At 39.3% G+C, this 27451-nt stretch overlaps 1 protein-coding gene across 1 annotated transcript in view; it reads right to left on the reverse strand.

Moving 5' to 3' along the window:
- The window catches only part of LOC107752281 (Down syndrome cell adhesion molecule-like protein 1 homolog), a 155334-nt gene that overhangs the window by 12205 nt on the left and 115678 nt on the right, over positions 1–27451 (reverse strand). The window contains exons 9-20 of the mRNA XM_016568217.1: positions 25500–25781; positions 24531–24650; positions 24253–24429; positions 21420–21625; positions 20265–20361; positions 19961–20089; positions 19444–19611; positions 18864–18934; positions 18427–18667; positions 15602–15787; positions 10764–10919; positions 8321–8460 (exon numbers count right to left, since the gene is read on the reverse strand). Coding sequence (XP_016423703.1) covers positions 8321–8460; positions 10764–10919; positions 15602–15787; positions 18427–18667; positions 18864–18934; positions 19444–19611; positions 19961–20089; positions 20265–20361; positions 21420–21625; positions 24253–24429; positions 24531–24650; positions 25500–25781 — 1973 coding nt within the window. The remainder of the gene's footprint in view (positions 1–8320; positions 8461–10763; positions 10920–15601; positions 15788–18426; positions 18668–18863; positions 18935–19443; positions 19612–19960; positions 20090–20264; positions 20362–21419; positions 21626–24252; positions 24430–24530; positions 24651–25499; positions 25782–27451) is intronic.

Below are 27451 nucleotides of genomic sequence, written 5' to 3' on the forward strand. Positions count from 1 at the left end.
CCGCCCCAGTTGGATTCGGTGGTTTGTTTTGAATTCTGAGAGGATGTGAGAAAAACGCTCTCCACACCCTAAGCTTGTGCCAGGCTTCGGCCTTGTCTTTTCCATTCATCAAGTTACTCTGACGCAAACTGGTTCTTTTTATCAACCAACTTCAGCAAAGACCCACGTGAGACTTCGGATTGCATCAAGCCTTTCTTTCAGACAGATGAGACTTGCAAGTATCCAAACTTAGTCTTATTAATTGATACATTAGGTATCATTTTCACCTTTTTACAAAGGTGTGTTTGAACTAAGAATCTGATGTTTCCCTCAGGAGTAGATCTGCTGAATATGCAAATGGTTCAATAACTTCATGTTCTTATTTCTCTTCTGTTTAAAGGGTTAAGCTTTAACCCTTTCCTATACAAACTGTGTGTGTGTGTGTGTGTGTGTATGTGTATGTTAGACGTGTTTATGTAGTATGTTGGACTAGTTTAAGTGTTTATGTAGTTAATAAAACCTTACTTGTATCACACTTGACGTGGTTCATTGTTTGCTCATAACTGGAGTCACTTAGTCATGCAGATTTATGCTACAAGCTTTTGTAGAATTGTACAGTAAGAAAGTTATTTCCCTTAACCAGGAAATTAACGTTCTTAGAATTGACAAGACAGTTGACCCTGAGAGGTCAAGTAAATATCTACAGCGGATCTAAAATATTCATAATTAATTATAACTAGTTATGATTAATTATTCATATTTCCCATGAGCTGATTCGTTACAACCTCAATTTTATAAAGCTAAAAGAATACTTTTTGTGCACAAAGAAAACAAAAATAATGACTTTATGAAAAATAATGTTCTGACGTAGAACCCTGATGCGCTGCACCTTGTTTGCAAGCAGATGAAGATGCACACTATACATAAAACAGTCTTCGTAAACATGTATGAAGATTTCGACAGCGAGGATAACTTACAATTTTTTTGCCCAGCCTTACTTATTCGAACCAGGATATACAGACGATGAACTAAGAGAGATGGGCGTTCTATGTCAGAATACTCCTGCATTAGCAGCTTTATCACATGCATACATCATGGTACTCTAGTGAACGCATCGAAGACTGACAAAAAAGTATTCTTGTAGCTTCATAAAAATGCGGTTGAACCACTGATGTCACATGGAGTATTTTAATGATGTCCTTACTACCTTTCTGGGCCTTGAATGTGGTAGTTCTGTTGCTGTCTATGCAGGGCCAGAAAGCACTCAAATTTCATCAAAAATATCTTAATTTGTGTTCCGAAGATGGTCTTTCGGGTTTGGAGGGACATGAGGGTGAGTAATTAATGACAGCATTTTCATTTTTGGGTGAACTAACCCTTTAATAATAATAACAATTTTAATTGACATCACTCTACATTTTTCACAATACAAACGAGGACAAATAGGTCTTATATATTTAGCTGCCTTCATATTTAAGGAAGAGGGTCCCTTACAAGATATCATATTTGTGGGACATCAACAAATTTCCATAGAAGGCTGTGTTGGGAGTGTGTCTGTGACACCTAAAGAAACTGTCTAGGTAGCCAGCTCACTAGACTTCTGATCCGTCTCTCCCTAGTTCATTTTGATTCCTCTCTCTCTCTCTCTCTGTACGCATGCACTGAGTGAGTGAGGAGCGTGGATGGAGAGTGCGTGACGGCGGTGTGAGGTACGAGTGTTTGAAAACTTTTTCTACCCTTTTCTATCTCTGGTTTTTGGTTTATATTAGTTATATTGAGTTTTTGGTAATATTAGTGAGAGAACGGTGTTTATTTTGGGGGAGTTTTTACTCCCAGTCTGTGTACTGGGAGTATGGCAGCTCCATGTGCAGAGAGTTTTGAGTTTCTAACGAGACGTCATGGTGTGAAAATCGATACTACTGTTAGTATAGAAGAGTGTAGTTTAGCGGTGAGTGTAGTAGTTGGGCATGAGAATGTTTTATCGGCGTCGTGAATGAACAATGCGGTTGTTTTGTTTGCTAAGATGATCGAACTGGCGAACTTGTTAGTAGACAGTGGTGTAGAGATTGGTGGTATTTTTACCTCAGTGTTACCTCTTTCTATGCCTTCAAAGAGAGTAACACTATCTAATGTGCCGCCGTTTATTAAGAACGAGGTTCTAGTTGGTATGCTCTCTAGGTATGGAAAACTGGTCTCTTCAATAAAGATGATGCCAATTGAAAGCAAGTCTTCTTTGTTGAAACATGTGGTTTCTTTCAGACGTTATGTCTATATGCATAACGTGGAGGAACTTGATTTGACTCTTAATTTTCGTCATGATGAATTTAATTATGTGATTTATGCCACAACAAATACAATGAAGTGTTTTGGTTGTGGTGAAAATGGACACCTTATTCGTGGTTCTCCAAAAAGAGTGGAAAATGCAACTGCACCAATTGTTGCTTCAGAAAATGTAGCTGAAATGCAGAATGATATCGCTGCAGTTGTTGAGGAGATGCCGGGTCCAAGTAGAGCACCAGTTGTTGCAGAAACTGTGAAAAATAGTTCAGAGTTTCTGGAAGGATAAATGGTTGAGAAAGACAGGATAGTTGCAACTGGGATAGAAAAGGTGAGAATTTATCCGAGATCAGGACAAACAGCAGGTGAATCAGATGAATCAGAAGGTGGCAATAGTGAAGATAAGGTTATGGTAAATCCAGAAGATGAAAGTTCTGTGTTGGGAGATGAAGGATGTTTTTTTTTAAATCCCCCAAAAAAGAAAGTTGTTGGAATGCCATGCTGACAAACAATCAAAAAGAACAGATGGTATTCATATGAGCCAGACCGACACAGAGAGCGAAAGTGACATTTCAGAGTGTAATGTCACTGCTAGTCTGCCCCAAAGTGGTTTTTCTAGACGAATGTATACTGTTGGTGATATCAAATCTTTTTTGAAAGTGACGAAAAATTTGAGTATTTTCCAGACATTGTACAGTTTATTGAAAAGGTAAAGATTTTCAGAAGTGAAAGTTGTTTCACTAATCAAGAGGATTACCGTCTGAAGAAAATTCTTACGAAGTTAAGTAGTCAGTCAGGTGTGCCCAGCGAAAACAGCCAGAATGGATAACTTGGTACATCCTTTGTGTTTTTTTTGTTTCTTTTGCTCTTTTCTTTTATCCTTAATTGGGAAATACATTTCGTGGGAAGTCGTGGCCTAATGGTCAGAGAGTCGGACTCGTAACCCAAAAGGTTGTTGGGTCGAGTCTCGTACCGGCAGGGATTGTAGGTGGGGGGAGTGAATGTACAGCGCTCTCTCCCACCTTCAATACCACAACTGAGGTGCCCTTGAGCAAGGCACCGAACCCCCAACTGCTCCCCGGGCGCCGCAGCAAAAATGGCTGCCCACTGCTCCGGGTGTGTGTTCACGGTGTGTGTGTGTTCACTGCTGTGTGTGTGCACTTTGGATGGGTTAAAATGCAGAGCACTAATTCCAAGTATGGGTCACCATACTTGGCCACATGTCACGTCACTAAATCTTGCTTCCTTGAATGTTAATGGAGCAAGAGATTTTAAGAAAAGAGCTCAAGTATTTGAATTAATGAAACATAAGACAATTGATGTATTGTTTGTACAAGAGACTCATAGCGATGTATCTAATGCTGTAGATTGGGCTAAAGAATTTGATGGTTTAGTGATTTTAAGCCATTATACCTCCTTCAGTGGTGGAGTTGCTGTGTTATTTTCAAAGAAATTTACTCCATATTCCAATAATGCAGAATAAATAATTAAAGGAAGGGTGTTGAAAGTTAAAGCTGTATTTGAAAATAGCTCTTTTGTTTTTATCTGTGTATATGCTCCAACTATGGCAATTGAAATAATTATTATTTTTTTAACACTTTGGATGATGTTTTAAATGATTGTAACAATGATGATTTCTTAATGCTAGGAGGAGATTTTAACTGCACTGAAAATGTTATGGACCGAAATCATGTTGAACCACACATGCAATCAAGGAAGAGGTTAATTCAAATGATAAAGTCTCATAGCATTACTGATATATGGAGGAATGTCCATGGTTTACAGAGACAGTACACTTGGGCTTATGCTCATGATAATCAGATATCGTTGGCAAGGCTTGATCGATTGTATGGTTTTAAGCATCAATTAAGTATGTTTAGAGAGTGTTTAATACTTCCGGTATGTTTTTTTCTGATCACAGTTTGATAAAATGTGTTGTAGCAAAAAAAACTATGTAAAATCAAAAAGCTATTGGCATTTTAATAATAATCTACTGTGTGATTCTCTTTTTAGAGAAGTTTTTAAAGAGTTTTGGAAAAATGCTAAAGGTATGAAATTTTCCTTTTCAACATTACAGCAGTGGTGGGATTTTGTGAAGGTATAAATAAAACAATTGTGTCTGCAATATTCTCACAACGCCACAAGAGACATTAATAGCTCAATGTGTGTGTTGGAAGAAGATTTAATAAAGTTACAAGAGTTAGCAGAGTCCACAAAAGATGCAACCTATATGGAGAACATAAAAAAAGAAAACGAGTTTATTAGCTGATATGCTAGGTTTGACAATGAGAGGGGCTATAATTAGATCCTGTTTTCAAAATGCAGAATTAATGGATGCTCCTTCAAAATTATTTTTCAGTTTAGAAAAAAAAAATGGTAAGAAAAAAATTATTCATGCTTTGCGGTCTGAAAAGGGGGATTTTTTGACTAACCCCTTAGATAAATTAGAAAAAGAGCTGTACAGGTTTATAAAGACTTGTACAAATGTGAAATTTCAGGAGAACAAGATGGTAATTATAATTTTTTTTAATTTACCACAGATAACTAAAGATGCTAATGAGAAAATTAGTAAAACCTTGAGCTTAGGTGAACTTGAAGAAGCCCTTAAAAAATGGAAAATGGAAGAACACCAGGTATTGATGGTTTCACGATTGAATTTTATAAATCTTTCTGGGTAGAAGTGGGTCCAGAATTATTATCTGTTATTAATGAGAGTCTGGTAAATGGACAATTGCCCAGAAGTTGCCGGAGAGATCATTACCTTATTGCCAAAAAAAGGAGATTTAAATGAAATAAAAAATTGGAGACCAGTAAGTTTATTATGTAATGATTATAAAATACTGTCTAAAGCTTTAGCAATTAGACTTGGTGAAGTCCTTGAATCTATTATTCATCCAGATCAGTCATATTGCGTGTCAGGAAGAAGAATGCTTGATAATGTTTCTTTTATTAGAGACATTTTAGACTGTGGAAAACTTTTTGATTTAGATTTTGGGCTGATTTCAATTGATCAAGAGAAGGCTTTTGTCAGAATTGAATATATGTATTTATGGAGTGTTTTAAAGGCTTTTGGATTTAATTCTGATTTTATTTCAATGATTAAAGTTATGTACTGTGGCGTTGAGAGTATATTAAAGATTAATGGTGACCTATGCTCTCCGTTTAGGGTGTATAGGGGTGTCAGACAGGGATGTGCGCTGTCAGGCATGTTATATTCCTTAGCCATAGAACCCCTGTTAAATAAATTAAGAAATGATGTGCGTTGATTATGTATACCAAATTGTGTTAATACTTTAAAGCTATCACTGTATGCTGATGATGTCATTATTATAATTAGTGAATCCAATTATGTCAATGTGATTTTAAAGATTTTGGATGATTTTAATACTTTCTTCTGCAAAGGTAAACTGGAAAAAAGTGAAGCCATTTTAGTTGGAAAATGGTTAAACGGTGACCCAAGGCTTCCTGATGGTCTAAAATGGACCAGGGATGGTTTTAAATATCTTGGTGTCTTTTTAGGAAATTAAAATGTTGTAAAAAAAAAAAAAATTGTAAATATGAAAAAGTAAAAGGGCTACTAGATGTAAAGGACGTATTCTGATCATTAATAATTTAGTAGCCTCTGCACTTTGGCACAGCTTAGCCTGTATAGATCCTCCAGCTGATGTTCTAATGAAAATCCAGTCAATTTTAATAGATTTTTACTGGGACAGATTGCACTGGGTGACAAAAAGTGTTTTGTATTTGCCAAAGGATGAAGGAGGACTTGGATTGGTACACTTGCAGAGCAGAACGGCTGTGTTTCGTCTGCAATATGTTCAAAGACTTTTAAGGTGCTCTGTAGAGTCAAGTTGGATGAGCGCAGCTTGTGCAATTCTTCGATGTATTGAAGGCTTAGGACTAGACAAAGCCTTATTTTGGTTGGACCTTCAGAGATTAAAACTGTGTGATTCTCCAGTTTTTTATCGTAACTTGTTTAAAGTCTGGTCTTTATTTAAGACAAATAGGGAAAGTAATACTTCCCTCTTTTGGTTATTACAGGAGCCATTGATTGTTGGCTAACGACTGGACTTATCAAGTGAGATGTCTTTTACCATACCGGAAAGGACTTTGCGTAATGCCCAGCTGACAACAATCGGTCATCTACATCAAATAGCAGGAACTGCTTTTAAAAATGTGACCGCAATTGCTGAGTGGTTAGAAATTAAATCATACAGCATAGTGGCAAAGGCACTTCAAAAATGGAGATCAGCCCTTACTGGTGAAGAAACGGAATTGTTGGATAAGTACTCGAAGGAGTCTATCAATTTTGATTGTGAAGACCCTTTTCCAAACTTGAGCATAACCCCCTTTTTGGGTGAGTGCAATGGTATGCTGTTGGATTGTAAATAATTGATGATTGTGGGTTGTGTTAAAGCATTTAACAATAAATCTTTGAATAATAAGTGTGACACACCATGGCGAAGTGTACTTAATCTTGATATCAATGAAAAACCAGAATGGAGAGCTTTGTACAAGTCACCATTGGTCAAAAAACGGGATTTACAGTGGAGAGTGTTGCATGGTGCCATCGCAGTTAATGCATTTATCTCTGATCATTTCTGACATTACTGAAAATTGTCCTTTTTGTTTGCATAAAGAGACTATTTGTCATGCATTCATGCACTGTTAGAGGTTAAAACCTGTATTTGATATCTTGAAGAAGATTTTTAATTCTTCTGATGTGACTTTTTCAATGAAAATGTTTATTTGTGGTTTTAGATATGTGAAAAAACGTCGGAAAAAAATCTCAATTGTTGAACTTCTTGTTAGGTCAAGCAAAAATGGCGATTTATGCTACAAGAAAAGAAAAAATGGAGCAAAATGTTTGTAGTAGTTTAGAAGCTGTTTTTGTAAAATTAGTAAAATCTAGGATTTTGATTGATTATCATTATTATAGATTAATGCATGATCTTGTATCTTTTGAAGCAACTTGGTGTTTAAGTGGGATTCTTTGTGAAATTGTTGAAGAAGAGTTGTATCTTTCTTTTTAATCTTAATATTTAATTAGTGTTTGGTAATTTGTTGTATTGGTTTTTGGCATAAACTGTAATAAAAGGGGTTTTGAAAATCAAAATCTCTCTCTCTCTCTCTGTGTCTCTCAGCATGAATCAGGTACGGGAGGTGCAGACGGGAGGGGTGGAGCGCTGTAACGGATATTAAAATATTCCTCCGGTGTGGAGATAGCAGTGATCCGGGGAGTGATAGAGGGAGATAATGAAAAGAGGAACAAAAGTACTCCCCGCACACTGAGTCTGACCCCCCTTCCTCCTTCTCTACCTCCTCCCTCCCTTCTCCTCTCACACTCATTTACATAGTAATCACCCCGTGCTCTGCGAAAGGCCGGAGAGAGAGAGAGAGAGGAGTGATTTGTGAATGAGCGAAAGAAAGGAAGAGAGTGAGCATGTGTACATCTGGACAGGTACATTAATTCAGTGTGAGAGTACACAAATTACGTGTGTGTGTGTGTGTTTGTCGAGGAGGTGGTTATAAATGTGATCGAGCCTGTGGGATGTGTGTGTGTGTTTGTGTGTGTGCTGTCAGCTTGTTTCCTGCCCTCCCTGATGAACAGATGAGGTTGTCTAGGCAACGTGATGAGACGCAGATATGCAAATGAGACGGGAGGGTGAGCTTGCATGCACACACTGCAGTATGAGCCTCTCATTTACACACACACACGCACACACACACACATCCTGCTGATACTGCAGCACAACCTCACACATGCACAGATTAAAAATACACTCGACACAAATCCAGACGCAAATAGACAATATGGCGAAATAAACACTGATTTATACTTAGAATCGAAAGAAAACTGATATAATCTAAAACCCACACATACTGTGCCCACACCCATATGAAATAAAGCACATAAGTGTAAAAAATACACAAATATTCACTTTCGTCTGCTTCGATGACCACACAAATGCAAGCATGCCTTTATTTTTGAACAAAAATACTAAACCAAGCGACGCCAACACCAAAATCAATTTTAAAAACAAGTTACCCCTTTTTGCCTCACCGGTTGGCCTGATCCAGGGCTTGAACAGTAAATTGTGTATTTTCGGATGATACCATTGGGCTTGATAGGGGGAAGCCAGGATACCACCACACTGGTGGTAGAGGATGGGACGGCTTTAATGCCTGCTGGAGGACCGGGGTCTGAAAGAAAAAAATATAGAGATGGAAAACTAGATTAATGTATGACAGAGGCACTGTGGGATTTACCACATTTCCCAGTGACCAAAAGGTATGCTCGTAAAATGTAAACGAAAAATGCTTTTCTGGACTTAGAAGATGTTGTCATGCAGTCAATTTGCCTATTTAGTCAGCTGACCAAGTATACTTTGGGTTTTTCAAATATGTTAAGGTTTGTTTACAGTGTGCATGAAATGCAGTAAAGATTTTTAGTAGTGCTGTCAAATTTTTATTCGCGATTAATTGCATCCAAAATAAATGTTTTTGTTTACATAATATGTGTGTACTGTGTATATTTATTATGTATATATATAAATACACACACTATATATTTGTAACATATTTACATGTATATATTTGTATTCATATAATTTATATATAAATATATTTAATATGTAAAAATAACAAATTTGCATTTTCATTCAGTACCATTTTTCCATTGGTCTGAACAGACAAACCACATTCAAAAACTGAACATTCATATTGGTGTGAACAGGCCTTGAACCTTTTGTGGGGTTCCTTGGCATCTTAGAAATAACCGTCTCACTTTATTGTGTCTAGACTATTCAGGAAGAGATGGAGATTTAAGGAGGATTTGGAAAAAAAAATCATCATCATCATCATTACTAGGGTTTAATCTAATGGGTCAATCCGTGAGGGGGTTCAGGTCTTAAAATGTGGTGACACAAACTGTTGTGATATTAATGATGATTTAACAGCATAATTCCTTACTATGAGCAGAGGGAAAATGGACAAAACTACTGACCAAAAATTCTGGACAAGTAGCCCGTTGACAAACCGACACCACACAAATCTCTATACTCCTAAATCTAAATTCAATTAAATGAAAATGCATCTCTCTCTTTCTCCAACACTAAAACTCTCCAGCACTAACCCCTTATTTCCCTGAACCCCTCTCAGCCCCACCAGGGAAAAGAGGAGAGACAGATATCGCCCTAATCCTATCCCGACCAGTGTAAGCACAAAATTAATGTCAGCTAATCCACAAAGAATAAATCCTTCTCCTTGTGTTGGATGTAGGATCTGCTTTGAGTCACTTACCCAGACCCCCCTCCTTCAGCATCTTAATTCTCATTAAGTGTGCTAATGCTATATCGGAGCCTAAATGTTGCCACAGCGACCGTATCCTGCAATCAAGCAATCCAGCATCATTCTAGACCTGGACCATGCAGCACTTGCCTCCAGCTAATGTGGTTTTGTGGCAAGATTTTATATCTGACAACCTCCCCCCATCCATACCTCATACACACAACACCCTTGAGCTTGAATAGAGCCTGGGTAAAGGGGAAGTGGCTTGCACATAATGTGGCTGTGTGTTTGTATACGGGTCCACCACTGGCTGGGTTGACAGCTCATTGGAGGGTCACAATGATCTGTTACATAGATACATTTAGATACATTTGTGGTCCAAAACCTAGTGAGCTTCCCATTTAAGGGATCATAAATATGCTCATTAGAAAGTAACATTAATTTGTCCTTAAAGTTCCCTCAATGGGCCACATTCTAAGACAAAATCATTCATAAAGGCAGTCCCAGAAGGAACTGCATTGCAGCAAGCTCAGGAAAAAAAATATGATTGATTATAATTGCAAAAAAAATAACAGAAATATTATATTATATTCCACAAAAAAACTGTTTTCAACATTGATAATAAGAAATGTTCCTTTAGCACCAAATCAGCATATTAGAATGATTTCTGAAGGATCATGTGACACTGAAGACTGCTGAAAGTTCAGCTTTGCCATCATGGGAATTAATTACATTTTAAAATATATAAAAAAATATATTTTGAATCATAATATTCTCCAATATTACTGTTTTTACTGTATTTTTGATCAAATATTTGCAGCCTTGTTGAGTATAATAGACTTATTTCAAAATCATTAACAAATCTTGAAAATTTGTTTTTCTGAAAAACTGAAAATTATCAATAAGACACTTTAGTGTTGAAATTTATTATTTTACCCAATATTTGTGTACACTGTGTAATTATATGCTTATAAGACCACTGAGATTTTAGCTTATCAACATGCTAACATTAAACTCTGTTGGATCAAATTATGAGTCAACTGTCTACATAGGGAATAGACAACAAGCTACATTCCCTATGTAGTGAACAGACAACAAACCAGCTTACTAGGTTTTGAAATAAGTGTTGCATTTAAAAAAAAATTTTTTTTGCATATCTGCAAATACGTTGACATACAATCAGTGGTCATGTGTACATGTGTGGTGCGTGAACTTACGGTCTTCTCTGGTCTGTATGTAGAGTACGTTGCTGCGGACGCCATCTCCTGCCTGTGTGTAGGCCAGAACCTGAATGCTGTAGTTTGTGAACTTCTCCAAGCCCTTCAGCTCCACCTGCTCACGAGTGGTAGTGATGTTCTGCATCTCTCCCCATTCTGAGAGACGTGAAAAAAAATTTAATGACTCTCCTTTTTTTATTGCATGATCATTTACTTACTAATAACAGCAACCAATTTGAAAACATCACATGAGGGAACACAGGAGAACCATGTTTACACATTCCACATACAAAAAAGTATTATTCAGAGGGAGACTAAAATAGTCTGTTTTGCTGGACAAAGGGTTGCTTGTCACTGCTATAGCTATATTTAGCAGACAATGATATTTATGTCCAAATGCAAAACAAACAAAAAGTAAAAAGTTTTCCAGTGGCTCTTTGGAGATGTTAAAATACCATTTATTTTTGGACATACACCATGGTAACAGCATGCTTTTTTTGAAGAACCTTGATTCCTACTAAATACAATTTAGTTCAAGGTACATATCAAAATATCATAGAGTAGTTTTACCACCTGATATCGTTACTGTGCCAAGGTGCTGCTACAGTACTTAGCCGAATAAACACAAAAAGACCCATAGACTTGACTTTTTCTCTTAATTCTGTATGGTATAAATAATATACCCTTACCTTGTCATTACTTTCACATTATTCAGCCCATTTATGAACCATTTTTACCGTTTCAACAAGTTGGCTCAAGTACGCTACCATTCAAATGTTTTCTGCTTTTTAAGAAATTTTTATTCAGTAAACTTGTATTCATTAAAGACACATTACATTTATCAAAAGTCACATTAAAACATTTAATTTCGTCATAATTTACTCACCCTCACATTGTTCCAAACCTGTATGAGTTTTTATCCTCTGTTGAACACAAAGAAGATATTTTGAAGAATGTCGGTAACCAAACAGTTGTCAGTAGCTATTGACTTCAATAGAATGGGGAAAAAATATGGAAGTCAATGGCTACTAGCAGTGGTCTCCAACATTCCTCGAAATGTCGTCTTTTGTGTTCAGCAGAAGAAAGCAATTGATACAGGTTTGGAACAACACTTTGACAGAATTTTCATTTTTGAAACTATCCCTTTAAGCATGACTGTTTTCAATATTGATAATAAGAAATGTTTCTTGAGCACCAAATTAGCAGATTGATTGAATGATTTCTGATGGATCATGTGACACTGAAGACACTTTCGCCAATTTCTTAATCCACAGTTTACTCACTTTATATATAAAAGACAACACACACACACACACACACACACACACACACACACACACACATATACCTGTCCACCCACAAATATACACCCTCTGTGGGTTGGACTGGCCAGGATACAGATACACGGGCGGGCAGTAGGGGGCGCTCTACGGGGACTGCGGCTAGTGAGGGAGTAACAGTAATAGCGTATAATTACTCTGATTGAGCCTAAGTGTCTGGCCCCCACAGCACCCACCTCCATCGGGGTAGAGGGACCAGAACACGACACGGTAGCCCTTCAAAACCCCATTCAGGGTCATCCGCGGGGGCTCGGACCACGTGATCACCGCCTCGTCTGATGTCACCGTAATGGCCCGTACATTCTGGGGCGGCTGGCTGGGAACTGCGAGAACTGCGAGAGAGATGGTCACATAAAAGCAAAGGAAGCGGCAGGAAAATAATTCGGGCACCAATTGAAACAATTGAAACAAGGTGAAGTGGAAACCAAAAATTGCAGTGAAAGAGCACAATTACAGTGATCTAGTAAAATGACAGTAATATACTGCAATTGGAGCACTTGGTATGGCCCAAGAGCATCAACAACCTTGTAACTACACTCGAAATGGATGGAACAATCACTTCCCGAAGCTGAAGAGAAGTGAAACGTTACTGTTATCTAGTTCTTGAGCTGTTTCACCTACTAAATGCGTTTGATTTTTTTCCGGATACACTGCAAATGTGGCGGTGGTGATGTGCCAAATTGCGTCTCTGAATAAATAATGGCACTATTGAGGGGACACAGAGCCTGTCTGTGTGACTTGCTGGGAGGGAAAAAAACATGTGCGGACGACAGGATGAAAGGAGGGATAGAGGAGGGATAAAGCTGGCTTGGCTCTATGAGGGAGCAGCTGCAGCTGGCGCAGGAAGAGAAGGAGCGAGTAAAGGAGATGGTGTGAGGAGGGAGGGAGGGAGAGCAGAGGAGAAATGATGGTATTTGTTTGAAGAGGCCTTAGGGTCCGACTCTGTCTGGCCCTGGTGGACCACACTAAAACTGCCATTTAGAGTAGAACGGCTTGACAGAACGCTCATGAGCACAACTCGCAATAACTCTTCAACCCTGCCTGCAAAACCCAGGCTCTCACTCGCTGTCTGGATCATAGAACAGGTATATTGGTATCTTACGGGTATATTGGCATCTTGCTTTCCCCCAGCCAAAATTACTTATTTACCCTTGTGTCATTTCAAGCAAGTATGACTTTCTTTCTTCCATACAAGTTTTTTTAAGAATATGCTGGCTGTTTTGTCAATATAATGAAAGTGAATGTGAATTGCCTGTATAATTTGTGCACTATATATCTTCTGTCTAACAATAGGCTTTCTGTACAGTATGTAACAAACAGACAAAATTCAAGTCATTATATACTGAAAATCTTGACATCCACCCTAAGTCGTCTTGGCACATTCATGAGAGAAGTAGCCATTTCTGATTCATGAACAAATCATTTGTTTGAGTCAGATCTTTTCAATGAATCATTCCAAAGAGGCCCCTGTGAAGCAAACAAAACCATCCATCTTTGGACCACTTTTCAATGGTGCCCAGATATATCAAACCGACATCAAAGACCTGGCAGTGACGAAAGCCACATGTGGTGTTGCTTCATGTCACCTACATCTGGGACACAAATTTGCACTTGAACACATTGCAAAGAATATAGCCAACAGCCAACTAGTCTATACATTCTACACCTGCATGAGAGGAAATAACTCTCTGTACCAGCATGTGGCAGTAGTCTGTATTTGTCATTCAAAAAGGAAAACCGGAAGAGCTAGGAAGGGTCTTCTGTGTGTGCCCACTTGACTATGTTTAATCACATCCATTTTTCTGGTGTCTTCTGAAGTCAATCAGTGTGATCTCTCTTGCCAATGGACTCCACTGCTGATTCAGTATGCGCAGTCATTCCAACTAGAGGCAACAGTGCATAACACACCACAACAACTAGACTGACAACAACTTGCCAACATTGGTCATTGGTTTATTTTTACTCTAGGTCGACATTTGACCAATTTTTTCCAATTTAAACTGCATCAACAGTCACCAACCAACAGCAACAGACATGTTTGACTGGTGTCATTTAATCATTGTGTTGCCCCTTGTCAGTGCTTGTTTTTGCTGATTGGACATTTTGAATATTTTTTTGTCAGGTCTTGGCATGTCTGATAAGTGATGTACTGTAATCTGGTGACTGTCTGCATTGCTCTTGGTCTGTCGGTGCAGTGTGAATTAGCCTTTAAAGAAGATGCAAGTGAAAACACCTTAAAGTTGTAGATGGTTTTACATGGTTTCTAGCTGGTCTGGATTGTCAGTTGGCTGGATTACCAGAAAGTAGCCTGGTTTTAATCTAATAAACAATCTTGGTTAAGCTGGATTTCTTTTTAGGATATTAGGGTTAGAAGAAAACTAAAACTTGACAAGGACACTATTGATGGAGGTAAAAGCAAAGTCATCGGGGAAAAAATGATGGAAGAGCTCAACAGTGGCACAAAAGGAACCCAGGAGCTTTCCAAAAATAAGAATGGAGAAGAAAGACAGTGGGACAGAAGTGGGTGGAGGGGTGGAAGGGGAAGTTGGGAGATGGAGGGAGAGATAAATGAAAGGTGTTTTGAGAGCGAGTGAGAGAGGAGTGGGAGCCGAGAGGAGGGGAGTTGAAAGCCACAGAGAGGGATCTGGAGGAAAGATGAAAAGAGAGATGGGGAGACAATGCACTCAGCTGCAGATAATTAGATTGGGAGGAAAAGCAGTGGATCAGGGAGAGGGGCCTCGGCAGACAGCCTAATTATAATTATTTTTTCCTATGCTTGTTGTTATTACTATTATCCTTAACAGCATCAATATCGCTGACAGTGACATGCATGTGGATGAGGGCCACGGGCCAGAGTTGCCCTGTACTCACAACTCGTGCACAATCACACAAAAGAGAAATCCCCAGAGCATGATAGATAGATAGATATACAGACAGACAGATATACAGATAGATAGATTACCATCCTCAAGTGTTGTGGCATTGATCTCAGAGCTGGAAGGTCCAGTTCCGGCTCGGTTGAACGCTTGGACCACCACACCATACTGAGCAAACTTTTTCAAGTTATCCAGGGTGTACACCTCACTATCACCTGTGGCTTTCATCTCCACTATACTGTACTGTCCGTTACTGCCCGGTCCATTCTCCCTATAACCAATCTGATAGCCACGGATCACTCCATTCTGGAGCTCTTTCTTAGGTGCCTAAGTGGAGGGAAAAGAAAATGACACATAGTAAGAAGTGAATCTAAAACTCTAAAGCCTAGGTCTTCAACCCTGCTCCTGGGGACCCACTGTCTTGCAATTTTAAACTCTGCAGGACAGTAGGTCCCAAGGAACAGGGTTGAAGACCTTGGGTCTAAAGATATACCTGTCCACCCACAAATATACACCCTCTGTGGGTTGGACTGGCCAGGATACAGATACACGGGCGGGCAGTAGGGGGCGCTCTACGGGGACTGCGGCTAGTGAGGGAGTAACAGTAATAGCGTATAATTACTCTGATTGAGCCTAAGTGTCTGGCCCCCACAGCACCCACCTCCATCGGGGTAGAGGGACCAGAACACGACACGGTAGCCCTTCAAAACCCCATTCAGGGTCATCCGCGGGGGCTCGGACCACGTGATCACCGCCTCGTCTGATGTCACCGTAATGGCCCGTACATTCTGGGGCGGCTGGCTGGGAACTGCGAGAGAAAAACGAGAGATGGTCACATAAAAGCAAAGGAAGCGGCAGGAAAATAATTCGGGCACCAATTGAAACAAGATACAATAGGTGAAGTGGAAACCAAAAATTGCAGTGAAAGAGCACAATTACAGTGATCTAGTAAAATGACAGTAATATACTGCAATTGGAGCACTTGGTATGGCCCAAGAGCATCAACAACCTTGTAACTACACTCGAAATGGATGGAACAATCACTTCCCGAAGCTGAAGAGAAGTGAAACGTTACTGTTATCTAGTTCTTGAGCTGTTTCACCTACTAAATGCGTTTGATTTTTTTCCGGATACACTGCAAATGTGGCGGTGGTGATGTGCCAAATTGCGTCTCTGAATAAATAATGGCACTATTGAGGGGACACAGAGCCTGTCTGTGTGACTTGCTGGGAGGGAAAAAAACATGTGCGGACGACAGGATGAAAGGAGGGATAGAGGAGGGATAAAGCTGGCTTGGCTCTATGAGGGAGCAGCTGCAGCTGGCGCAGGAAGAGAAGGAGCGAGTAAAGGAGATGGTGTGAGGAGGGAGGGAGGGAGAGCAGAGGAGAAATGATGGTATTTGTTTGAAGAGGCCTTAGGGTCCGACTCTGTCTGGCCCTGGTGGACCACACTAAAACTGCCATTTAGAGTAGAACGGCTTGACAGAACGCTCATGAGCACAACTCGCAATAACTCTTCAACCCTGCCTGCAAAACCCAGGCTCTCACTCGCTGTCTGGATCATAGAACAGGTATATTGGTATCTTACGGGTATATTGGCATCTTGCTTTCCCCCAGCCAAAATTACTTATTTACCCTTGTGTCATTTCAAGCAAGTATGACTTTCTTTCTTCCATACAAGTTTTTTTAAGAATATGCTGGCTGTTTTGTCAATATAATGAAAGTGAATGTGAATTGCCTGTATAATTTGTGCACTATATATCTTCTGTCTAACAATAGGCTTTCTGTACAGTATGTAACAAACAGACAAAATTCAAGTCATTATATACTGAAAATCTTGACATCCACCCTAAGTCGTCTTGGCACATTCATGAGAGAAGTAGCCATTTCTGATTCATGAACAAATCATTTGTTTGAGTCAGATCTTTTCAATGAATCATTCCAAAGAGGCCCCTGTGAAGCAAACAAAACCATCCATCTTTGGACCACTTTTCAATGGTGCCCAGATATATCAAACCGACATCAAAGACCTGGCAGTGACGAAAGCCACATGTGGTGTTGCTTCATGTCACCTACATCTGGGACACAAATTTGCACTTGAACACATTGCAAAGAATATAGCCAACAGCCAACTAGTCTATACATTCTACACCTGCATGAGAGGAAATAACTCTCTGTACCAGCATGTGGCAGTAGTCTGTATTTGTCATTCAAAAAGGAAAACCGGAAGAGCTAGGAAGGGTCTTCTGTGTGTGCCCACTTGACTATGTTTAATCACATCCATTTTTCTGGTGTCTTCTGAAGTCAATCAGTGTGATCTCTCTTGCCAATGGACTCCACTGCTGATTCAGTATGCGCAGTCATTCCAACTAGAGGCAACAGTGCATAACACACCACAACAACTAGACTGACAACAACTTGCCAACATTGGTCATTGGTTTATTTTTACTCTAGGTCGACATTTGACCAATTTTTTCCAATTTAAACTGCATCAACAGTCACCAACCAACAGCAACAGACATGTTTGACTGGTGTCATTTAATCATTGTGTTGCCCCTTGTCAGTGCTTGTTTTTGCTGATTGGACATTTTGAATATTTTTTTGTCAGGTCTTGGCATGTCTGATAAGTGATGTACTGTAATCTGGTGACTGTCTGCATTGCTCTTGGTCTGTCGGTGCAGTGTGAATTAGCCTTTAAAGAAGATGCAAGTGAAAACACCTTAAAGTTGTAGATGGTTTTACATGGTTTCTAGCTGGTCTGGATTGTCAGTTGGCTGGATTACCAGAAAGTAGCCTGGTTTTAATCTAATAAACAATCTTGGTTAAGCTGGATTTCTTTTTAGGATATTAGGGTTAGAAGAAAACTAAAACTTGACAAGGACACTATTGATGGAGGTAAAAGCAAAGTCATCGGGGAAAAAATGATGGAAGAGCTCAACAGTGGCACAAAAGGAACCCAGGAGCTTTCCAAAAATAAGAATGGAGAAGAAAGACAGTGGGACAGAAGTGGGTGGAGGGGTGGAAGGGGAAGTTGGGAGATGGAGGGAGAGATAAATGAAAGGTGTTTTGAGAGCGAGTGAGAGAGGAGTGGGAGCCGAGAGGAGGGGAGTTGAAAGCCACAGAGAGGGATCTGGAGGAAAGATGAAAAGAGAGATGGGGAGACAATGCACTCAGCTGCAGATAATTAGATTGGGAGGAAAAGCAGTGGATCAGGGAGAGGGGCCTCGGCAGACAGCCTAATTATAATTATTTTTTCCTATGCTTGTTGTTATTACTATTATCCTTAACAGCATCAATATCGCTGACAGTGACATGCATGTGGATGAGGGCCACGGGCCAGAGTTGCCCTGTACTCACAACTCGTGCACAATCACACAAAAGAGAAATCCCCAGAGCATGATAGATAGATAGATATACAGACAGACAGATATACAGATAGATAGATTACCATCCTCAAGTGTTGTGGCATTGATCTCAGAGCTGGAAGGTCCAGTTCCGGCTCGGTTGAACGCTTGGACCACCACACCATACTGAGCAAACTTTTTCAAGTTATCCAGGGTGTACACCTCACTATCACCTGTGGCTTTCATCTCCACTATACTGTACTGTCCGTTACTGCCCGGTCCATTCTCCCTATAACCAATCTGATAGCCACGGATCACTCCATTCTGGAGCTCTTTCTTAGGTGCCTAAGTGGAGGGAAAAGAAAATGACACATAGTAAGAAGTGAATCTAAAACTCTAAAGCCTAGGTCTTCAACCCTGCTCCTGGGGACCCACTGTCTTGCAATTTTAAACTCTGCAGGACAGTAGGTCCCAAGGAACAGGGTTGAAGACCTTGGGTCTAAAGTCCAAAGAATGGCAAGTTTAGGAGTCGCAGACATACCTTCCAGGTGACACGGATACTCTGAGAGGTCATTGGCTGTAAAATCACATCCATGGGTGGCCCATCAGGAGCTGTAAAAAGAGAATCACATCATATCACAAGAATATTAAAGGAATAAAAAATGTTGTCACCTCAAAGTCATTCCAAACCTGCATGACTTTCTATTATTTCTGTGAGACACAATAGGAGAAATTTTGAATGATATCCTTTTAGTTACAATGACAGGGGACTAGTACTTTTAAGCTTCGGAAAGGGTACAAAAGGACCATAAAAGTATAATAAAAGTGCCCTATATTATTTAAGTGCTATATTCCAATTATTTTAAGTCCTATGATAGCTCAGTGTGAGAAACAGGCTGAAATTTACTGATAATCTTCCCTTCTGGTGAGCTTTCAACCATTGTGATCAAAACATTGAGTCAGTGAGAACTCGAGAACCAGATCAGTACATTACTGTGGAAAAGAGTGACCAGGAAATTCTTCAAAAATTAATCTCTTGTGTTCCACGGAAAGAAGTAAGTACAGGGTTGGAACTGCATGAGGGTGAGTAGATGATGCCAGATCAGGGGCGGGAGACGTACGTGCTTCCTCTGTGCTGATGGTCAGCTCTTTGCTGGCTTGACTGCGTCCGATCTTGTTGTAGGAGTACATGCGGATGCTGTACACGGACGCCGGGTGGAGCTCCACTATGTTGGCCTGGTTGTTAGTGGGCGAGATCTTACGGGTGGCATGTTTCAGCTCCCACGGGTCTACCACAAGGACAAAATAACACGGATACATTACTACATCACACCTCCATCCAGGCTGTTCGAGAACATTATGTTTGTTAGCATGCAAAGAGGACTGTTTACAGGTCAAATCATACGGATTTGAAAAACCAGCGATGCACTGAAAACTAGGACAAACGCAGATGTACAAACAGCAAAATAAGGCAATACACCCGAGTCGCAACGCCACAGAAATCCGTTCACATCCCATTCATCTTCTCGCAGTCTGAGCTTATTCGCTACATATTCTTCTGACATACAAATACATATTTAATGCACGCTCACAATGTAATTCATCCAAGCTTGAAATGGAAACAAAGCAATGCCGCACCGGATTTGTTCTTGTACTCGATGTCGTAGCTGGTGATGATGCTGTTGCCGTCAAACCGCTGCGTCCACCTCAGGTTCATACTGCGATCTTTGACCTCTCGAACCTCCAGCTCTGGGGGGTCAGGGGGTTCTGCCAACAAAACAAGTGGAAATAGACTTCAAACAGATGGAGGAGATTGAGACAGAGAGAGAGGCTGAGGAGTAAGAGGTGGCTTGGGGCCAGGAGGTAAATTATTGATCTTGTGTCTCTAGATAAAGAGTATCATGTAAGATGTGACTGTGTTGTTCATGGCTGATTGTCTTGCCTTGCACCGTAAGCTGGATGAGCCCTCGGCCCTCGCCGTATGAGTTGATGGCGTGGCAGGAGAAAAAGACGGAATCCCCTCGCTCCGCTGGCTTCAGCTGTAGAAAGAGTAAAAGTGTTCGAGAAGAACTTGTTTTTCTCTTTTACTCATTTTGAGGCCCACTTCATGTATTGTTGTACAATGTACAAGTGTCACTTGGACAAAGGTACATAGTTTGGCATTAAGGTAGGGATGCTGGATGACTGGCTGTTTGTATTCACTACTATGTTATGGTTGGAGTAATTATGTAAATGAGTTCGTCCTTGTGAACTGTTGTTTAGATATCTTTACCTAGTGTTATCTTTTTATTTAAAGCTGACCGTTATATTTTTTTCAAGGGTAAAATAATGATCTTTTTCTGGTTTAATGTATTAATTTAATGTATAATAATAATAATAATAATAAATACAAACTTTCATATATAAAAAGTGATTTGCAAGTGAAAATATGCTATAATTTATTGAAAATAATTAAACAAACAAATCAATATATAGAGCATGTCAAAATATAAAATAATGTATTATTATTATTATTATTATTAATAATAATAATAATACAGATTGGATTATAAAACAAAACAAACAAATAAATACATAAATAAATAAATACAGATAAATGGGCTTTACTAAATAAATAAATAAATGTGCTTCTCAGGTCAGAATATAAAATAATTTTAGAGTGAGTAAACAAAAAACAAGCACATACACAAACAAACAATTAAATGCTTAACGTGTTTCTCAGGTCAGAATATAAAAATTTTAGAGTGAATAAACAAACAAATAAACGAATAAACAAATAATTAAATACAAGCAAACAAATACATACAGCTAAATGGGATTTACAGAATGAATGAATGAATGAATGAATGATATATAAATAAACGCTCAGTGAGCTTCTCAGGTCAGAATATAAAATAATTTTAGAGTGAGTAAACAAACAAACAAGCAAACAAACCACAAGAGCAAAAATAAAAGTTGAGAAAAAAAGGTGAAAGTGTATACTTCTGTAAACCTGTTTGGAAACATTTAGGCAAGCCTCTGCCTTTATTCAACATTTATTGAACTCCTTCACTGACAACATACATGTACTGTATGTGTGTGTGCACATGTATCTCACCTTCAGTGTGGAGATAACTTCATCACTTTTCTCGTTGGAATTGGTAGTGATGGAGTACCGAGGGTTACGGTCTGGGTCAATAACGGTGTCACCTCGCTCCCAGCGGATGATGATGGGGTACTCACCCCGGGCGGTACAGTTTAACTCCTTGTTCTGCCCCTTTATGGCCATGGTAGTGTTTGGGTGGGATGTGATCATAGCTGGAACTGTACAAAAAGAAGGTATAGCAGGACAGGAGGTAAATATGTGAAGGAAAAAATGAATTTAAAAAGAGGCAGAGGTCAGTGTGACTTTAACCCGACACCTGCCGTTCTTGTGACATGGGGCAGTGAGCGTTAGCATGTCTCTCTTCAACTCCTCAATCACTTTTTCACACTCTCCCGCTTGCTCATTCCCCCCCGAGTAACTTCTCTAGTGCTGCCACACACACACACACACACACACAATATCGATCTGAAGAGGGTTCCGCTGTTTTGTTTTCATCACTTATTCATTCCCTCCCTTCCAACGAGTGAAACGGATAGAATTGAGGGAGGCAGAACAGAGGAACGATTCAATCAATAACACCAACACTGAAGCAGAGAGCGCGAGAGAGAGCGAAAAGGAGGCAGATCCACTGTTAAAAAAAAGAAAAAAAAAGTAGGATGCCGTAAACACAGAGCCGCATGATATCCACAGGCTTTGCATGAAAATTTAAAACCATGCTCTACTATCTCTTGTTGAATAACACTGCATAACTTAAGTACATTTATCCTAGCAATCCTACTATTACTGTCCTGAGGTTACAAACACAAGAGCATTTATTTTCTTTTTTAGTCAAGAACACTACATTACTTTTGAGGGGGGGGTATAATTTTTGCATAATGTTTACATTTTGCCCCAAAATAATGATCATTATTCAATCATTATTATCATTAATAATGATCAAAGTCTATTTTGCCCCAGGGAGTTTGTAGCATAGATTTTTGCATAAATTGTCAGCAGACTTATGCCGTAAAATTTCGTTCTCAGTAAATGGAATGGTAGTAGTTATCATACTAAGTGATTTATATGGGTCATTCTTATTTATGGTTTCATGTCCATTGATGATAATTATATATTTTTTCTAACAGTTTCTTAAGAAGTAACTTATTTTGACACTTGTCAAGTACTGTTATAAGCATATATTTGTAGTATTTATTTTAATTTTAATAAAATAACATGGTCTGGATACTATCATTTTAATTACAGTAATAAAGATAGTTTAAGCATTACATACCATTCATTAGAATGAGACTAATTTGCATTACATTAATGAGAAATTGAGGTGAAAATATAAAATAAACTAAAACAACATAAAAAATAAAATAAAATGAAATAAAATAAAATACGTTCTCTTTTTCAAATACATCTCTTAGCACATTTCTTAAGATTTAACTGGGTAGAATATTCTGGCTGAATGTAAATTAATACACCGGTTGATGAGGTTTGTTTAAATGTGGTCAGGACAGTAACTCAGGCCTAGGGCAGTGTTGCGTGGAAGGGAGTTTTCTGCACTCTACATTATGTGAAGGATCAATAATATGGATTTGGACAGAACAGATCGTGTGTCCGATTTAACGATCAGTCATGAGATGGCCTTACGGATTCGTTGTAATGTTCTATTAATCTAAATGAGCTGGGCACACTTGAATCTGTTGTTTTGGTACTCTTATTGAGAGCTGTTCTCACACACACACACACACACACACACACACACACACACATACACATGCAAGCAGTAACTCCTGGCAATTCTAGCTACTATATAAAACAAGTCAAAGGCTTCTTGTATTTCTTGCCTCAGTGTGACTGATATATCATAAGCTGGGTCATTAGTTTGAGTGACAAAGTGTGACAGGTGCAGGTGTGTGTGTGTGTGTAGAGGTGGTGTGTTGTGTGTGAGTCTGTGTCCACTCAAGCATCTCGAACCCTTTCCGCAGGCATCAGTCTGAGACGTGAAAGCCCATCTGAGGGCCATTCTTAAACAAAGACCTCAAACACACACCATCGCAAACCATCCCAAAGGCTGCAGGTCAAATCGCATCCAAGAAATCCTCACATCTACTGTGACTGGAATTCAAAAATATGGCTTTATTTGTATGTCATGGTATAATGAGAGATTTAACTATTATGGAATTTCTTATATTCAACAGCTATGCCCTGAAACCTGTCTACCTAGAGAACATGTCTAGGCATAAATTAGGCAGTCTTCTAAGGTACCTTATTTAGGTCAAAAGCAGTACTGTATGCATCCTTCACAAGTGAGAAAATCTCAGAATTTTTATTCAAGATTTTGAATGGAATCAAGGTAAATTCAAAGTTCTTAATATATAAACTCTGAAAACAATTGCTAATTCGAAATATTTAAACAATTTTAAGAACTTGAATTTCCTCTAGTATTAGTGTATTTCTTACACATTTATTTACAGCAAGTATTGAGACTTGAGCTTATTAAAATATCAATGTCAAAATGTATATATTATATTTTTAATGTAAAAGTGGTTACGGTCATTTGTAACTTGTAAATGTTCAAGGCTCTTGGGGTCAGTCGTTTCCAGTTATTTTAGTCTTTACAAAAACAGTCTGTTAAATGATTAGTTCACTTCCAGAATAAAAACTTACTGATAATTTGTTTACCCCCATGTCATCCAAGATGTTTGTGTCTTTCATTCTTCAATCGAAAATAAATTAACTGTTCACTGAAAGCCTCTTTGTGGAACCAAAAATGTTTTTTCTATCGCATCACTGTGAAAACCCCTTTTTGGAAACTTTATTTTTAAAAGTGTAGATGTACATGAGAGCCATGACATACTTTTAACAGTGAGCATCATGCTCTTGCTGATGTCGGACCCCACTCCGTTGCTGGCCTGACACAGGTAATATCCCCGGTCTTCCTCTAAAACATGGCGGATCAGCAGAGATCCGTTGGACAGGATCTGGATGCGACCTGTCAGTGGAACTGGATGGTACTGCTGGGGGTTCCCTATACCTTCAGAATCAAAATGAAGACTTATCATCTGCTCATGACAACTTGAAATTTATGCTTTGGACATGCAGTGACAAAAAATAAATAAATAAATAAAATATTACCTTTGGCATGCTTCCAGACAACTTTGGGAGGAGGGTACCCTTCCACAGAGCAGTTCAGAACTTCAGACTTGCCATAGATACCATCTTGGTTATTGGGCTGAACCCGAAAACCAGGGGGAACTACAACAAAGAACATACACAGTTTCAGAAGAGGAGATACCGATAAAGTGGTTTGCCAAGTAGGACAAATTGTTGGTCCAAGACCAACATTAGGTCAAACAAACATAGTCCTAACCCTATCGCCAATATAACACCAACCCTAAACTAAATAAATAGGGGCTTTCACATCACATAGTTCTAGGAACTAGCCAGCATGGTGGTTCCTAGATAACAGATTTCCCCCTCAGGCCATTTTCTTGGTTGCATTCGCACCAGCAGCAGGAACTCTAAAGTGGCCGACAGCGACGTCTTTATTCATGGCATTTACAAACGTCAACAACTGGTGAATGTTGGACACCGTGATTGGAGCTGTTTTTGTTGTGTGTTGTGGGTTTCGTGATAACGGAGAAGAAATGTAAATGCACAATTTACAAGAGCATGAAAATCTGACTAAATCTCCTATGACAACTTGGAGCATTACATTTCATCAAGGCTGAGAAAAGAACATAACACTGCAGACAACAGGTAAGTAAATGCCATTATCGCTGTTTTCCGTGTTCATGAAATAGTTATTTTTACACGGCTTTTTACAAATGGCGGGTTGCCGGTGTTTCGTATGCGTTTGACCAATCAGGGGACACTTACGTCACTGGTAGTTCCTATAGAACTCTTTTAGACCCTACTCTGAAGTAGGAGCTTATTTAGTTCCCCAAACGGAGTTCCTAGAAATAAATACATTATGAAAATACACTATGAAAAGGTTCCTCTGGTGCGAATGCCCCTAATCTGGTCCAGAAATGGTCCTAAATGGTGAAATCATGCTGAGAATCCCGTACTACATTGCCGTAAAACCCTCACTCTCTTGCTCACCTGTTACTATGAGTTGTCTCTCTGAACTGACAGTTGCTGCATCATTGCTGGCAATACAGGTGTAGTTTCCATTGTGCTCCAATGAAACTTTGGAGATCTGAAGGGAGCTCATGAACTCCTTGGTTTCGATGGTGACTCCTGATGTTCCTGACACGATCTCCTGCCCGTCCTTCCTCCAGGTGATCCGGATTGGCATGTCTCCGGAAGACACCACGCAAGCTATGTACATCAGCTTACCGATGGAGGTTGGAGGGAAGTCAAAGGGCTGGATGAGGGGAGGAACTGATGGAGGAAAAGAGCAAGAGATCTTCAGTATCAAACGCTTCATGGTCTCCAATGTTGTACTGACCCCCGTCACCTTCCAAAAATGGACACGCGCATACACGCTCACACACATCCCACCCCTCCAGCCCATAATAGCTGCTCTAATTAGAGCCCAATTGGCATGGGGAATAATGGCATTGCCGTGGAAACAGAGGTGGGGGGCTCCATCGGAGACATCTGGGGGATTTAATCTGGGGCTTGTTAAAATTCAGCTAATTAAATCAGAGACATGACAAGACAAGCAGCACACTATACTGACTTCACACTGAAGTCAGTGTTCTGTTGTACCGGTACACACATACACACACACTTCATTTCCAGCGATATTGTTGACTTGATTGCAAATGATTGCAAAGATACTATTTAAACTGAACTGAGCTGAATGAAGACATCACTGAATTCAATGATGAACTGTCTTTAACTGGAAAATTAGTGTTTACTATTGTCATTTTGCATTATTGACACACTATTTTCCTAATTAATGCTGTTCAGTTGCTTTGACACAATCTGTATTGTTAAAAGCGCTATATAAATAAAGGTGACTTGACTTGACTTGACACGCATTCATGCAAACGCACACACTAGACCTCGCTGTCTTTGTACAGGGAGCTGTAGCCCCTTGTATGGACACGCATGGTGAAGTGAAGATTCAAAACCCAACATCAGAGCGACCTCCCTTTCATTTACATTTAACATACTGAAAATAACACCCCCAGACACATACACATGCTAAGTACACTGGGTAATTGATGAATGGTTGTAATGTTGCAGAAGGCCTGTAATCCTGTTAATCAGAGGCTATTAGTGCTGTGCTTTCTCTCAGGGTCTTTGTGCCAGCGGAGGGGAAAGACCATCCTCAACCTTCACCACCCGCCTATACAACTTAAATACACTCTTGTCTGAAGGCAACACACACTCCATTTACCAAAACACACCCACTCTGCCACAATAAACTACTACACTTTTCTTTTCAGAAGAATTTAAAAAAATTAAGTACTGTACAGTGGGCATCTTTTTTTAAATTTTTTTTATTAAAGAAGCATGTTTTCAAGAAATGCCAAACCTCAAATGGAGGGTTGTTTTGTTTTTGGAAATCCTCCATAAAATCAAGATACCCTGCTGACTAGGCTCAAGTCCAAAAATCCTCTCAGGGTGGCCTCTTCACACCAAATCCAATGTTACTAAATGACATTAAAAAATAAAGTATTTGCAGTTTTCACACTAAAACAATTTGCTTCAAGCCTATTGTTGAATTTTCTAATTTAATTTAATAATAATAATTTATGCATTTAGCAGACGCTTTTATCCAAAGCGACTTACAGTGCATTCATGCTCTACATTTTTTTTTACCAGTATGTGTGTTCCCTGGGAATCGAACCCACGACCTTTTGTGCTGCTAACGCAATGCTCTACCACTGAGCATTATAGTTAAGTTAAGTTAGTTAATATTATAGTTAAAGGGGTCATATGATGCGATTTAAATTTTTCCTTTCTCTTTGGAGTGTTACAAGCTCTTGGTGCATAAAGAAGATCGTAAAGTTGCAAAGACTAAAGTCTCAAATCCAAAGAGATATTCTTTATAAAAGTTAAGAGTCAACCACGCCTACCTAAAACGCCTCGTTTAAACA

This window comes from Sinocyclocheilus rhinocerous, unplaced genomic scaffold (assembly GCF_001515625.1).
Source record: "Sinocyclocheilus rhinocerous isolate Xijiao unplaced genomic scaffold, SAMN03320098_v1.1 scaffold1012, whole genome shotgun sequence".
In the NCBI taxonomy this organism is placed as follows: Eukaryota; Metazoa; Chordata; class Actinopteri; order Cypriniformes; family Cyprinidae; genus Sinocyclocheilus; species Sinocyclocheilus rhinocerous.